This window comes from Pituophis catenifer, unplaced genomic scaffold, assembly GCF_029215685.1.
Source record: "Pituophis catenifer annectens isolate HBS135680 unplaced genomic scaffold, rPitCat1.0.hap2 SCAF_10, whole genome shotgun sequence".
Lineage (NCBI taxonomy): Eukaryota > Metazoa > Chordata > Lepidosauria > Squamata > Colubridae > Pituophis > Pituophis catenifer.
This window is the reverse complement of record NW_027256890.1, coordinates 16,286,727-16,301,945: the sequence shown is the minus strand read 5'-3', so window position 1 is coordinate 16,301,945 and position 15,219 is coordinate 16,286,727. Positions and strand designations below refer to the sequence as shown.

Genomic DNA, 15,219 nt, shown 5'->3' with positions numbered 1-15,219 from the left:
GGGCGAAGTTTCCAGGAGCAGTGAAAGCACTCCTTGTTCCTTGCTGGGCCGAGTCTGAAGTGAGCCGCGGGCCGGTGGCCAGTCTCTCAAAGGCCCCTCTGAGTAGCAAGCAGGCTGTGCCCCATGGGAGGGAGGGGCCATGTGGGTCAGGCACAGCAGCCCCCAGCCAGGACGGCCACATCTGGGAACAGTGTGTGGAGCTGCATCTCCACCCCAGCCACGGAGCCTGTCTTTGCAGAGACAGAGAGCAGAGGTGGGTGGTCTTGGGGGGAGGCAATGGGGCTGAGCAGGAGCTCAGAGTCCCCAGCTTCTGTTGAGAAAGAAAACTCAGGCCCCCGTTGCTCTGGGGCAGCTCAGGCTTGGGAAGGGCTTAAAGTAAGACCGGCCTTCCTGCTTTTCTTCCATTTCATTGGGATGAAAGGTTTTAAAAGAGAATTTGAAAGAAGCAGACCAGGCAGGGATGGTCTCTCCCGCCCCCTGAAGCCCCTGCAGCCGACGTGGGGTGTGACCCTTTTCTAACCGACAGAATATTTCCAAAACTTCAGGCTTTCCATCGCGGCTAACTAGGGCATTTCCAGTGGGGGTGGGGGGTTGAAAGAGGTGATCTCCTAGTCAAAGCCAACAGAGTGACCTGCAGCAGAGGCCGAGGGTTGCAAGGCCACGTGTGCCACGGGCACCTCTTCCCCCTGCCTGGCCTCCGACCACAGCTCCTTTCCTCCACCAGACCGCCCGGCTGTGCACGATGGCCGACCCAGAGAACACCCCCCAGGCTGGCCCCGGCGAGGCCACTGAGGCCCCAGCCGAGGAGTCCTCCCCGCAGGGCGATGCCTTCCCGCTCTCCTCCCTGGCCAACCTATTTGAGGGCGAGGAGGGCTCTGGGCCTGGCGAGGCCCCCCGCAGTCCCCCCGGCTCAGGGGACGGCAAGCAGAACCTGCGGATGAAGTTCCACGGTGCCTTCCGGAAGGGGGTCCCCAACCCCATGGAGCTGCTGGAGTCCACCATCTATGAGTCCTCGGTGGTGCCGGGGCCCAAGAAAGCCCCCATGGACTCCCTCTTCGACTACGGCACCTACCGCCACCTCCCCAGTGACAACAAGCGCAGGCGGAAGAGGGTCCTGGAGTGAGTAGGGAGGCCCTGGGCCGCTTGGCGGGAGGGATGCAGATCTCCCTCCCTTAGTTGGGGGCTGCTGCCTCTCGAGCGCTGCTGAGCTGCCTTCTCCCCTGGCCCCTCCTCCAGGAAGAAGCGCCCCAGCACCAAGGGGCCCGCCCCCAACCCCCCACCCATACTCAAGATCTTCAACCGGCCCATCCTCTTCGACATCGTCTCCCGGGGGTCCCTGGACGGGCTGGATGGCCTCCTGCCTTTTCTGCTCGGCCACAAGAAGCGACTGACCGACGAGGAGTTCCGAGGTGGGTGAGGCAGGGGGGTGGGGGGGCTTGAGGCAGATGGGGGGGCAGAAAGGAGAGGGGCCCGTCTCGGCCAAGAGATTTGCACCTCTGTGGATGCCACCAAGCACCACTGTAGCCCCATTCAGCCCAGGTTTGGGGGCCCAAGGAAACCCCCAACCTGCTAGATCTAAGGAGGAAATGGGAACTTGCTCGTCTCTCTCTGCCCAGTGAGAAAAGTTGCTCCCCCCAGAAACCGCCACTTCAGCAGACAGAAAAGCTAGAAACTCCTCCTAGGAGGAAGCCGCTGCTCCACATGTCCTAAAGTGCCGTGTGTGTGTGTGTGTGTGTGTGTGTGTGTGTGTGTGTGTGCGCGTGCCACAGCTGGTGGAGCAAAGGAGGAGGGCATGATGGCCGTGACATTCGTGGTTGTCAGCCCACGGTGGGGCAAAGGCAGCCTGGGGGCCCAGACGGGTGAGGACGCATTTCTGCCGATGCTAGGATGGCCTCCCCTTCCTGGCCTGGCCTACCTCACAGAGTTGTTGTGAGGAGAAATGGGGGAGTCTGGGGTTCCCAGGAAGAAAGAGGAGCCATCGGTGTAAGAGAGGTGCCAATTTTGCCTGGTTCCAGAGCTCTCCACCGGCAAGACGTGTCTCCCCAAGGCCCTGTTGAACCTCAGTGGTGGCCGGAACGACACCATCCCTCTCCTGCTGGACATTGCCGAGAAAACGGGCAACATGCGGGAATTCATCAACGCCCCTTTCCGAGACGTCTACTACCGAGGTGAAGGTCCCTGGGCAGCTTCTTTCCCCAGTCAGTCCTCCCCCTCCCTCCCTCCCGGGTTCTTCTGTGTTTACCTGCCCAACCCTCACAATCCCAGAATAAATGGCACGTTCTATGTGGGGCAGGGACCATCTAAGACCAATGCCTGGGAAACAGCTGTGGGGTGAGGAGTTGGACCGGGCACTTTCATTAGTCAGGATCGGAGGATGCAATTCGATGCCCGTTTGAGCCTCACTCTCAGGAGCACCAGGTTGAACGAGTTTCCGGCATGGAAATCCAAGGTCTCGGTGCGCTGAGCCACATCCTAGCAGGTCCTTGTTTCAGGCCTGTGGAACCTGGCAGGAAGTGCTCAGAGGGTCACAGCCTCGGTGGGCCACGAGAGGGGCAGGGAGCACTCAAAGGAGCAGTGAGGCTCTCCACAAACAGTTGTGCTTCTTCAGGCCAGACTGCCCTGCACATTGCGATTGAGCGACGGTGCAAGCACTACGTGGAGCTGCTGGTGGAGAAGGGGGCCGATGTGCATGCCCAGGCGCGGGGCCGTTTCTTCCAGCCCAAAGACGAGGGTGGCTACTTCTACTTTGGTGAGTAAAGTTCACAGACTCTGGGAATGGCTGCGGGTCTCTCCTGGACGTCTTTCTCCTCGAGATTGGCCACTGATGTCCATGGGGGTTGGTGGGTCTCAATCTGCAGGGACCCTACAGTCCACCTGTGGGCCATGAGGACGAAGGGGAGAGGAGACTGCAGGGGGATAGGAGGAAGGCAGGCCAAGGGGGCTGCCTTACCTGGGTGGGTGGGAGCTTCTGAATGGATGGAAAATTGAGGGGTCAAGTCACAGAAGGGATGTTGGCTCCCACAAGGGACAGAAGGGGGGTTTAAATTGGGCCCCATAAGATTGGAAGAGCCTTGGATTTTCTGGGTATTCACTGCACATTTCCAAGCTGGTTTGGGGTGTCCTGGATGAGCCTTTGGAGACTTGGCACCTGCCCATTTCTCCACTTCTGTGCAGGGGAGCTGCCTCTCTCTCTGGCCGCCTGCACCAACCAGCCCCACATCGTCCAGTACCTGACGGAGAACGCCCACAAGCAGGCTGACCTCCGGCGGCAGGACTCGCGGGGCAACACGGTGCTCCACGCCTTGGTGGCCATTGCAGACAACACTCGCGAGAACACCAAGTTTGTCACCAAGATGTATGACCTGCTGCTCATCAAATGCGCCAAGTTGTTCCCGGACACCAACCTGGAAGCCCTGCTGAACAATGATGGCCTCTCGCCCCTCATGATGGCGGCTAAGACTGGAAAGATAGGGGTGAGACAGGGCCGGTGGGGGGCACCAAGTTGAGGACTCACTCGAGAGTCTAAATCAGGTTGGCAGAGACTCCAGGGGTCCCGTTTGGGGGCGTGAATCTGTCCCCGATCCCCCGGCTGCTTTGGCCAAGCGAGGCCCCCCTCCTCAGTTCATCAGAGCGATTTCCCCCCCCGCAGATGTTCCAGCACATCATCCGCCGGGAGGTAAAGGATGAGGAGGCGCGGCACCTCTCCCGCAAGTTCAGAGACTGGGCCTACGGGCCCGTCTACTCCTCCCTCTACGATCTGTCCTCCTTGGACACCTGTGGAGAGGAGGTATCCGTGTTGGAGATCTTGGTCTACAATAGCAAGATTGAGGTGAGGCTGGCAGGAGACCCAAGGGGGCACCCTCAGTGGGAAGGCTCTGCCCGCTGACTCCTCACAGGGCGCTTGCCATCTCCTGCCCAGAACCGCCATGAGATGCTGGCCGTGGAGCCCATCAACGAGCTGCTGCGAGACAAGTGGCGCAAATTTGGGGCTGTCTCCTTCTACATCAGCGTCGTCTCCTACCTCTGCGCCATGGTTATCTTCACCTTGGTGGCCTACTACCGCCCCCTGGAGGGCACAGTGAGTACACCTCCCCCCTTGCTCCATTGCAAGAAGTCTGAGCGGCCGTAGGCAAGAACTGCAGCTCTGAGAGTCCCAGCCCGATGCAACCTGACCCTCCCGTCCTCCAGAGGCTCTGCTTTCATCCTCCAAGACTGGGGCAGCCCTCAGCACCCTTCCTCTCCTTCCTCCCGCAGCCCCCGTACCCGTACACAACCACCCCGGACTACCTTCGCCTGGCTGGAGAAATCGTCACCCTCTTCACGGGAGTCCTCTTTTTCTTCACCAATGTAAGTGCAGACGGGGAGGGGTCTTTCTCTCTCTCTCTCCTTCTCCAGCCCCCTTCACACTCCTCCTCCTTTCCCTGCATGCTGGAAGGTTGTGACTCTCCCTCTCCTTTCCTCCCCCCTCCCCAAAACCCTCCTTGCTTCTGAGCCTCCCCAGCCTTTTCAGCTCCTGTCATTTCCGGCTCAAACAGGATCTTTTTTCCCTCCTCCCTCAGATCAAGGATCTGTTCATGAAGAAATGCCCAGGGGTCAATTCCTTCTTCATCGATGGCTCCTTTCAGTTACTCTAGTGAGTGGAAGAGGGAACGTCAGCTCTGCATCTGTTTGGGGTGGGGAGGCTTTTAACAGTGACTCCCCAAAGCCATAAACCCTCTAACGTGGCTGGCTGGAGAAGATGCCTCCCCTTCAGGATCCTAAAGGGGACATTGTGGCTTTGGTTGTCTGTGTATTAACCTGCTCGCCCATCCTGACCTTCCACCACCTGCAGCTTCATCTATTCCGTCCTGGTCCTGGTTGCAGCTGCTCTCTACCTGGCTGGCATCGAGGCCTACCTGGCGGTCATGGTCTTCGCGCTGGTGCTGGGCTGGATGAATGCCCTCTACTTCACCCGCGGCCTCAAGCTGACAGGCACTTACAGCATCATGATCCAGAAGGTGAGGGGGAGCAAGGAGCCCTTCCTTTGCCTTGGTGCGGTGGGTGAACCCAGCTGGGTTGCTCCAGGCGGCCCACAACACACCGCCACTGGTTTAGGGACCATTTGAAGTTAGCACAGGAGCGAAAAAAGTGACTCGCAAAACCATCCCAGCATCGCCACGATCACCGGATCAAAATTCTGGTCCCACGTGGTCATAAGTCGAGGACTACCTATATCCCAGCACAGCTTGAGGTCACAGCGGTGGAACTCACCTCCAGGTGCCCTTCTTTCTCTGCAGATCCTGTTCAAGGACCTTTTCCGCTTCCTCCTGGTTTACGTCCTCTTCATGATCGGCTATGCATCCGGTAAGCCCCTTGCCCTGCAAAGCCTGGCACTGGCCTTGCCAGGTGGGCCTCTGGCTCCCCCCCCCATGTGCCAGGAGGGAAGGTGCCGAGGGACCCGGCTAAAGGCTCCCCCCGCCTCCGGCAGCGCTGGTCTCCCTGCTGAACCCCTGCCCTAGTGCCGAGTCCTGCCGCGGGGACCGCTCCAACTGCACGGCGCCCGCCTACCCCTCCTGCCGGGACAGCAAGACCTTCAGCACCTTCCTGCTGGACCTCTTCAAGCTGACCATCGGCATGGGGGACCTGGAGATGATCGAGAACGCCAAGTACCCGGGGGTCTTTGTCATCCTCCTGGTCACCTACATCATCCTCACTTTCGTCCTCCTGCTCAACATGCTGATTGCCCTCATGGGGGAGACGGTGGGGCAGGTCTCCAAGGAAAGCAAGAAGATCTGGAAGCTGCAGGTAGGTGGGCTTAGGTGGGCTCGGGAGCCCTGGAGGGGGGGGCAGCATGGCTGAGGCTCCTGTGTCTTCTCCATCACTAGTGGGCCACCACCATCCTGGACATCGAGCGCTCCTTCCCCGTGTTTGTCCGGAGGGCCTTCCGCTCGGGAGAGATGGTCACCGTGGGGAAGTCTCTGGACGGGGCCCCTGACCGGAGGTGGTGCTTCAGGTAGAGACACCCCAGAGTTCTGGCCATACCCATCAACCCCATGGAGAATTGGACCCCCAGTCCAGCTGTGCAGAATCAGCCCTTATTTATTCTTTTTGGTTCCCCCCAACTTTTGGAGGCACTGCAGATGGTCATGGGTGCCTCTCTGAACCCCTCTCCACATCTGGAGACCACCCAGCTCCTCTCCAAAGTTCTCTTAATGGTCTCTTAAAAGTCTCTTCTCCTGTTCTCTTCTGATCTGGAAGGGCTACGGGGCTGTGGGGCTCAGGAAGTGGCTGGCTGCATCCAATGATCCTTTCTCCACATTGTAGAAGGGTGTAGAGACCCCAACTTGAGCCCCAGCAAAGAGTTCCCAAAACAGCCATTGATTGGGGGCCCCCGGGCAAGTCGATGCCATTTAAAGTACCCCCTGAGCCAAGAGATTCAGCTTGGCTTGCTTGCCCACTGGCCACCTGATCTTTAGTCCTTCTGATCCGCCCCACCCTCTGCCCCTGGCATTTTGACCTGCTGTTTCCCTGGCAGAGTGGACGAGGTGAACTGGTCTCACTGGAATCAGAACCTGGGTATCATCAGTGAGGACCCTGGCAAGAACGACACCTACCAGTATTACGGCTTCTCCCACACTGTGGGGCGTCTGCGCAGAGGTGAGGGGGTGGTTGGGTGGCTTCTGCTCCTCACAGAAATGTCGGGGCTGCGGACTCTGTTGTTGCTGCTGCTGCTGTAGCGACACCCCCTCCTTTCTCTGGTGTGGTGCAGATCGCTGGTCAACGGTTGTGCCTCGTGTGGTGGAGCTGAACAAGACTTCTCAGCCGGATGAGGTGGTGGTGCCCCTGGACAGCATGTGCTCGGCGGGAGCAAAAGCGCACAAGCCCAGCTACCCTCACAGCTGGAGGAAGGAAGACGCTCAGATCTAAGGGCCAAGCAACCTCCACACTCCGGGACAGCCTTTGTGGCCTCACGGGACCCCCTCGAACGGGGAACTTGATGGAGCCTCCTACTGTGTCCCACAGCCGGAAAGCTCAGCCAGCCTTCCATGAACCTGACTCTCGCATTTTAAACAAAACGTTGCTTTTAAAAACAGTCCTATAAAGAGAAACTGGAAACCTGGTTTTAGGTGGCCACACTGCATCCCAAGGGCAACACTGGCCAGAAGTTGAGCTAGCTCAGGATCTGAGAATTTTGTCCTTACCGGAGGCTCCAAATGCTGAGCTTGAATGCCGGAGGATCCCACAAGGGCCACAATTCAAAAGATATCAAGTGCCTTTCCAGAGTGGCTCCTTTGAAGGGGCCACGTGCCCCGTTTTGTGTGAATTTCCTACAGGCCGAAAACACGCAGGCAGGCTCGCCTGGGGATGGCGAGTCTCCTCTGATAGTATTATTTTGCACAAGGTTTTATTGAATTATTTATTTAGTAATAAAATCCAAAGCATCTCTATTGTGCTCTATGCTTTTGAGGGGAGTCGTAATTCCCTTGCACTGCCCAGCTGGTCTGGACTGATTTCAGCAAAGCTACCCAGGTTGGGTCCGAGAACGCCTGCCTGCCTGCCTTCCCTTGCAGGGTGGGATCTGGGCCACAAGAGGGCAGCAAACCCCAATGGATCGCCTGCAGTTCTGCTCCTCTCCCGAGGTCAGGGACCGACAGGCAGGCATTCAACAGATGGTGCATCCGCGGGTGGCCTGTACGGCTGCACCTGTCTGAAATGAAGGGCCAGAAGCCTACCTGGGGGGGGAGGGGGAAGAAGAGAAGCAGGTGAAAGAAACGCCCCTTCCCGGCAGCACCGCTGCAGCTGCCGCCTTGAGGAGCCCGGGCTCGGCTTGCCGGGGAAACGGGGTCGGCTGGGAAGGAGCTACAGCCCGCCAACCCCGCGGGTTGCCTGCCGAACGACGGCGCGGCCTCGCGGAGCCACTCGAAGGGCCGCGCGGTTCTTCTGCCTGCCGACCAACGCAGGAGACGCCGAAACTTGCACGCCTGCCGGTCCAGCCCTGGCGGGGGGCTCCCGAGCAGGGAACGGAGGCGGGGTGGGGGGCCCCCTGGCTAAGCCTGAACTCCCCGCCCCCGACTCCCCAACTTCCCGAAAGACCGGCAGCCAGCCACCCCCCTCCCCCCCCCCTTTTAAAAAACAGAATCTGTACCATTCGGCGTAAACCAGCGACCGCGGCCGCCACTGGGGAAGCCTTCGGCAGGCAGGGCGTCTCCTCCGCCGCCGCTTTGGCGAGCCAAGAAGTGCAAAGGGGCCGAGGAGCTGCCCCGCCTCCTCCCCTCCTCCCCCCTCCTGAAAAGCACCTTCAGCTGCTTTCAAAGCCAACGGCCCAGAAAGCCACCTGGAAGGGAGGGGGCTCCATCCCCCCCCCCCGAAAGAGGAAGGTCTGCTCTCCCCCCGCCTTCTCCATGGGGCGCTCTATTTTCAGAGGGTTCTGACTCGCTCCCCCTTTGCACGTGGCTGGTTGTAGGAAGAGCCTCTTCCAAGCAGGGCTCCGGGGGATCCACGGGGCGAGAGCGGCACGCAAAGACAACCCAGAACACGGAGCCAGTGAAAGCCCAGATTTAATGTCTTCTGAGGGGGGGGGAGGGAGGGAAGAGAAAAAAGACAGACACTGGAGAGAAGGGTTCTGGGGGTTTTTTCCAAGCTTTTTGTTTGGTTTTCTCTCATTTTCAGAACAATACAGTGCAGAGAGCACTTCTCACAGTAGAATATAATGGTTGCTTTTTCGTATAAAAACACATTCTCAGTTTATTTGTAAATGCACTTAGTGCTGGAAAAGGTGGTGAAGGACACAGTACCTCTGCATTTGGAGCCCCCCCTCCTCTCCGTCTCTAACGGGGAAAATCTGAAATGCCTGCCAAGCAAGTCACCTGGCATCGAACCCCTAATTCCAGCAGGGCTTTTTCAGAAGCCGCCTTTCTTCCTCTTTTAAAGGCGGAAATTAAAGTATGCGAAACGCTAAGAGCCTCCCCCCCCGCACCTTAAGACAGGCTGCAGCTGAACTCGCCGTAGGGCACTGGATGCTCCTGACTCCTGGAGAAGAACCCACCACTCATCCCTCGGAGGCTTCTAGGGCTCAGTCTGGGTAGGGAGAGGGGGAGACGAGGGATGACCCTTTCCCAGGGGCTGGAATGGCCAATTCACACACACACACACACAGCTTGCCTTCCCACGCTTTCTGGCAGCCCATCTACGTCACTTCGGCCTGCAATGGCCACATCCCAGCTGGGGATGGGGGGGACCCAAGGGAATGACCCTTGACCCTTAGAGGATTTCGTTCCCCCCCCCAGGCCTTCTTGACCCAGGCATCTGCACCCAGGTGCTAGAGGTGGATTCCAAGCAAGGATTAAAGTAAAAAGACCAGAGACCTTCCTCCTTTTCAACACTGCGCTTCTCTTCTGCAAAGGCCCATTCCCCTCCCCTTCTGGTCTTCCTGGTTCTCACACGCAGACAAGTAATGAAATGAAATACTGCTATTTAAAAATGAAATAATAATAATAATAATAATAATAATAATAATAATAATAATAATAATAATAATAATGTTTTAATTCAGAAACCTCCTGGGGTTATGCTGATGTGATGGAGGGGTGGGAAAACCCATCTTATAGCAGCCAAAAACTGTACAGCAGGTTCAAACTAAAAAAAGTCACTTCAAGTTTTCAAGTGTTTTTTTTCCTTCTTTAGACAGCCTCCAGACCTTCGCCCCCACCCCAATTATTAGCTTTAAATCGAAACAGTGCAAGTTACAGACTTCATCTAGAAAGGAGGCAGAATCACTAAACCCCCCTGGATTAATGGGAGGGGTCGGGGGGAGTCTGCACCCTTCCTTGCCCTCCCCCGGTCACGATGCATTTCAAATGCCCCCAGGCATCACCCAGGGCAGAAAGAGGATGGGGGGGGGGCTTCCCAGGTAGTCCGGCTGGCAATGCCCGCAGGAAGGCATGCACCCGTTCTCATCCCACAAAGCACCCCCGGAATAGCAGCAAAATCTCCCTGTTCACATCCTTAGCCGTATGACCCCTTCCTGTGTCCCCACTATGGGCAGCCTGGTCCGGGGGCGCCCCTGCCCTTATCTGTAGACGGGCAGGCGGATGTGGGCGTGCTGGTGGTCCAGGAGGCGGGGCACAGAGACCGTCTCGTAGCCCTTGCCCAGCATCTGCTCCTTGATGCAGGGCGGGTGAATGTCGTTGATCAGGTACTCCAGGGACTGCAGGCTGCTGCTGAGGATGGAGGTGTTGCACGCCGCCTTGCTGGGCAGGCTGGGCAGCCCGTCTGAGGGGGGCAGGCCCAGGTCCCGGGGCCCAGTGGGCAGCTCCTGGGCGTTGTAGCAGTCGCTGCTGTTGGGCGTAACCAAGACGCTGTTCCAAGCGGGGGTGAAGTACTGCCCCACCGAGAAATTCCCGTGCACACCCACACAGTTCAAGGGCGAAGAGCTCACTTTGTCCGCAGCGTTGGCACCGCTCACGGGGTAGGCACGCAAGAGCCCAGCACACACCTCGGGCGACTTGCTGACGGCCCCCCCGCTGCCCGCACTGTACATCCGCAGCGGCGGCTGCTTCTGCTGCCACAGCAGATAATCCATGCTGTCTGGGTAGAGACCCGGCTTGGGTCCCGCCAGGCCACTGCCCGGGTTGGAGCCGGTCACCAGCTCGGTGCCCTTCCGACAATCCGGCAACACGGCACCCGTGTAGGCCACTGCTGCCCCCACCGTAGCCATTGTGGTGAAGCTGCTCGCGGTGCCGTGCTTGGCCGGGCTGGGGTTGGCCACCAACACCCCCTGGCACATCTGCTGCCCAGCCTGAGCCTGGCACTGCTGATTGATCTGAAAAATGATGTTCTGGATGGAGGGCAGGTTGGCCTGGGGCAGCACCAAGCTCCGGCCGGCATGAGGGACGACCGAGGCGGCCACCGTGACGTTGGGAGGGACGGGCGCCTCCATCTGCTTCTGGCCACCAGGATAGCCGAGCTGGGCTGCGCAGGACGGCCCGGGTGCTAAAGTGCTCGTCACTGAGTAGGGGGCTACTGCCACATGGGCAGGGGACATCTTAGTCCGCTTGCCCTCAGCACTCTTCACGGCCCCTTTGCCGGCGGATGCCTTCACGACGGCCAGGAGGCCCTGGTAGCTGCTGGCGTGCAGAGGGTAGGGGCTGTAGCGCTGGCCCATCGTGTCGTACCCGTTCACCGTCCGGTTAAGGTGCTTGTGCTGGGGGACCCTGATGTTGGTGGGGAAGATCTTGATGGTGAGAGGGTTGTTTGCCACCTTCTGTGCATAAGCGTCGAGCTCAGCTGGGCTGGGGTATCGCGGGGAACGGATGGGAGCCATGGCTTCACCTAGGAGAGACCAGGAAGATATGTGATATGCTGTAATGCCTGTAGTCACCCCTAGAGGTCACAAGAGCGCGCTCTGCACAGTTAACGCTGACCGGGATGCTTCTTGCTTAAGCAGCCTTTCTCCATCGTAAGGAGGATGGACTTGTGGCTGGCTGAGGCATTCTGGGCACTGAAGTCCACCCATGCCTGCCAAGGGTTAAGAAACACTGAGTGAAAATAAAAGCTGGGCAATCCGTCCTCCCTGGGTAATCCAGGGGCAGCGTTTTCTGCAGGCAAAGGACCCTCCGGAAAGCAAAACCAGCAAAGCCCATTTAGCTTCAATGCCTTCCCTTCCCCAATTCTGGGAGACAGAAGGGAAACCGCCAGACCTCAGCTCAGCTGAGAACACAGAGCAGTCTTTGCACGGTCCAGCTGCAGAATTCGCTCCTGGGAGTGAGGGCTGACGGCCCCAACTGCACGCCCTAGGAGTAAATTCTCATCAGATGGCCTCACTCTCTCCGCCAGCTCCAGCAACCCTATGATGTGGCTGGCCCCCCTCTTTTCTTCTCTGGTATTCTGCCCCTGCTTGTGGAGGCTCTGTCGAGCACCAGAGTCACTCAAAACAATTCAACCAACACTGGGTTCCCCCTTCACTTGGATCATTTCTAAAGGAAGCTAATTTGTCTTCATTCTTCCAAACAGATTCCGTGTTCTTAAAAGATCGTCCCACTGTCCTTTTTGGATTCCCAAGGTTGTTTATAGGAGGGCGGCAGCAATTCCTTACGGGAAATGTCTCTTTACACCAAGGGGGGAAGGTGGGGGGAGGAAGCACGGCTCTGAAAGATTGGATTTAAACCATATTATACAAGCAATTTCATGGATGCTTTGTGGCACTATGAGCGCTCCGTTGGAAAAAAATAGAAAAAAATCCATTTACCAGCTATAAATCAGCACTTCTTATAATGAGCACAAAAATGTCACTTTTATGCAATTTTACAGATGAACAAAACTGGTGAAATTAACTGTGGTAACCTACTGTAGTCAGCAGAAGACGGCTCCGAGGAAGAGAACGGAGGGAGAGAGGGAGATTATATGGATTCTGCCTCTCTCAAACTCCTTTCCTGGGCTAGCTTCTGGTGTGAAAACTCATTTGTTGTTTCCATTATGCTTTCATTTGGAGTTTATCTTGAGTATCCAATGAGCCACCAACTGTGAAAATGATTAAATCTACAAAATCTATCTAATAGATTGAATAAATTAGGTGTTTGAAGAGGCTGCCTCTGAAAAGAGGGTCTTGCTGAGAAGAGGGGAAGGGTTTGGGGAAGATGCAAAGAATAAGGGAGAATTACACCCCCCACCCCCCATCCTTCTCCCAGTCTGTCACCCCAAACTCAGTTGGGAAAGATGGCAGCCAAAGAAAAAAGGTTGACTGAAAGTCCTATTTTTGCTCTGTGACAATCCCACCCTCGCCTTCGAAAGCAAGCTCAGAATAGCCTGTCTGCCACTTTCTAAAACCAAGCCAGGCTCCTTCAAGGGCGGCAGAGATCTGCTTCAGAGGTAGTTTGCGATCATTAAAGAAAAAACACTAAAAAGTAAATACCAAAAGAATTCGCAAAGAGTCCAGGGAAATAAAACATGGCAAGAACCATCCAACTGTCTCAACGGAAGGGCAGGATTCAAGCCCTGAAATGCCAAACATGTAAAATGTGTATTTCTCCAAGGTGGCAGGCTCTGGGAACGGAGGGAGGGGAGCCTCCAGATGAGAGCCCTGCCGGTCTGCAGGCCAAAAGCTATTGGGGGGGGGATGCCACGTGAGTGTCCTGCTGCAAGTCTGCACGCCCTGGCAAATACCGATTCCTTGGAAAGAGAGGCGTGAGGAAGTCCCCCGCGCTTGCCAACTCTCGGAGCCCTGTCCGTATGCCCACCCCTTCTGGGCACCAAGGTAGTGCCCGCTTGTGCTGTGGCAGAAAAGCAACCGGTCTCTTCTCCCCTCCCTTCTCCGCCAGCAGCTACATTAAACGCAGCTCGAAGGACGAGGTTTTAATTGACTTAATAGCCTGGTTAATAACAAGGCTTATTCCAGACACCTGTAAAAAGCCCGTAACGTTAATGGAATGGGGGATGCCTGGCCAACGTAGCTTTTCAATGACTGCTGGCTTAATGGAAACCCGCGATTAAGGGGCGAGGCACTCAGCTGCTGGAGCAAAACACCCGTGTGCCCCCACATCCTTCTCAGGCAGAAAGGGGGCACCCGCAAAAGCCCGTTCCCCAATCCTGGCAAGTGAGGCGGAGGGGGATGCCATTCCCAGCCGATGGCCCCTCTGCGGTGCCTCCTGGGGGTGCCAAGGGCAATGCTTGGAGAAAGGAAGCCACGGGGCACAGAGCCCTGTCAGGACCCAGAAGGAGCAACTTGGGGGCTTCTGAAATCCTCTCCCAGCCAGGCAGGCAGAGGGCACTTCTGTGCTCCCGGCCGTGATGACCCTGCGGTCCTTGGGGAGGGGAATCCCTGCCAGCATTCTATGAACAGTGACACTAATGAGCCACTGACATGATGGCATCCCTAATGCCATGGCTCCTGGCAGGAGGATTAGCAGGAGGGGAAACAGCAGTCCACGTGGAGAGAGAGAGGCCCCAGCCATCCTGCAGGGCCCATCTGCCCAATTCCCCCCCCCACCCCTTTTTGTGTCCTCAAAATCACAGTGCAGGTTGTCCGCAGCTTCCCTTGGCCGCCTTTGCCCTCCGGAGGGCAGAAATTGCCCCCCACAAACCCTCACAGATCGGAGGAGGAGGGAGACCGACTCCGTCACTGCCGAGCACAAGCAGGGACTGGATATGACAAGCCACAAATTCCCCATGTTGTCACCTCTTGGGGGAATGCTGAGCGCCCTGCTGTGAAAATGATAGAGGAACCAATTTCCGTGGGGCTCCTGGTGCGCTTCGGAGCTCGGCTGGCAAGCGTCCCTCCCTCCCCACAGTAATTACTGCTTTCGAACGGACCGTAATTGCTTTCCTTCACGGCACCTCGCCATTGTGCCACCACACACTTGCCTTGACATGCTGCCACCGGCCTGCACCGCTGGCCTGTCCCTTGCTCTCCGCCACGCCAGGCGGCCACAGACAGGGCCTGCTCCCTGGCCCAGGGTGGGGGGGCTCTCCCCTCATGCTCTCCCCTGCCCTCCAAGCTGGGTGTGGGGGCTTCCGGGAGAGGCTGGCTGGGCACCAGCGGCCAGAGTGCGGCCTCTAGCCTCCTTCTGGAATTCCCCAACTGGCTGCTTTTTTTTAGAATGACTCCATTTTTCAAAAATAAACACTCTCCTAATTCTGCTAATGCCACATGACAAAACTGGTATGTGAATGACCTGGTTTTGTCCTGCCTTTCAAAGGAAACCAGGAGTTTCAGTAGCTGAACCTGAAAAGCAACCGGGGCCCAAACAGGAGTGAAGAATTGTCAGAAAAAACCCTCAACCATTCAAAATCCTCAGTGGGTATTAAAGCAGAGGTGAGACTGCGCCATATTTAATTTAGAATGTTTTTAACGCCTTTCATTAACAAGTATGCAGGCTTGTGTGGAATGGGGAGGAAGCAGGTCTGTGCACCTTTAAAGATTAAATACTTCTTTTTTAGGGAAAAAAGTCATTTCATAAGCCCATTAACCTAGAAAAAGCTTGTGTTAAGACCCAATTTAATCCATTCTAATTAAAGTGATACCTATTTTAAAAGTACATTGAAGTGACCTGCAGTGCAAAGTTACCGAGCTCAAAGCCATCCAGAATCCTCCAAACTGTCTGTTTACTGAAGCTTCTTTTGTTTCAACTTAAGTATCTTATTCTGTAATTTGCCTTTTCTTTCTGTCAACTGCTTTGAGGCCTTCAGCAAGGAAAATGCAAGAGTAACATTATATATATATTTAGAAATTGTATTTCTCATCTT

The 15,219-nt window shown here is 56.6% G+C and overlaps 2 protein-coding genes across 4 annotated transcripts in view; one reads left to right on the top strand and one right to left on the bottom strand.

Moving 5' to 3' along the window:
- Window positions 1-727: 727 nt before the first annotated feature.
- On the top strand, window positions 728-6,906 carry TRPV4 (transient receptor potential cation channel subfamily V member 4). The gene is made up of 15 exons (XM_070951461.1): window positions 728-1,119; window positions 1,237-1,409; window positions 2,016-2,168; window positions 2,609-2,749; window positions 3,175-3,473; window positions 3,650-3,829; window positions 3,920-4,078; window positions 4,255-4,347; window positions 4,560-4,633; window positions 4,832-4,997; window positions 5,277-5,343; window positions 5,468-5,784; window positions 5,865-5,992; window positions 6,515-6,636; window positions 6,749-6,906. Exons 1-15 carry the CDS (start codon window positions 743-745, stop codon window positions 6,904-6,906), a joined length of 2,607 nt encoding a protein of 868 aa, XP_070807562.1. The 5' UTR covers window positions 728-742.
- A 1,630-nt stretch (window positions 6,907-8,536) lies between these two features.
- Window positions 8,537-15,219, bottom strand: part of FAM222A (family with sequence similarity 222 member A) — a 57,860-nt gene continuing 51,177 nt past the window's right edge. For all 3 annotated transcript variants that reach the window (XM_070950543.1, XM_070950542.1, XM_070950541.1), the window contains exon 3: window positions 8,537-11,310. In XM_070950543.1, coding sequence (XP_070806644.1) covers window positions 10,049-11,310 — 1,262 coding nt within the window. In that variant the 3' untranslated portion in view covers window positions 8,537-10,048. The remainder of the gene's footprint in view (window positions 11,311-15,219) is intronic.

What these genes read in the sequence shown, in the direction of transcription:
- TRPV4 (XM_070951461.1), top strand. Translation starts at nt 743, where the DNA reads ATGGCCGACCCAGAGAACACCCCCCAGGCTGGCCCCGGCGAGGCCACT. An exon ending in GACCGACGAGGAGTTCCGAG is followed by an intron (nt 1,410 to 2,015) that starts GTGGGTGAGGCA and finishes GCCTGGTTCCAG; the next exon opens with AGCTCTCCACCGGCAAGACG. An exon ending in GGCTCCTTTCAGTTACTCTA is followed by an intron (nt 4,634 to 4,831) that starts GTGAGTGGAAGA and finishes CACCACCTGCAG; the next exon opens with CTTCATCTATTCCGTCCTGG.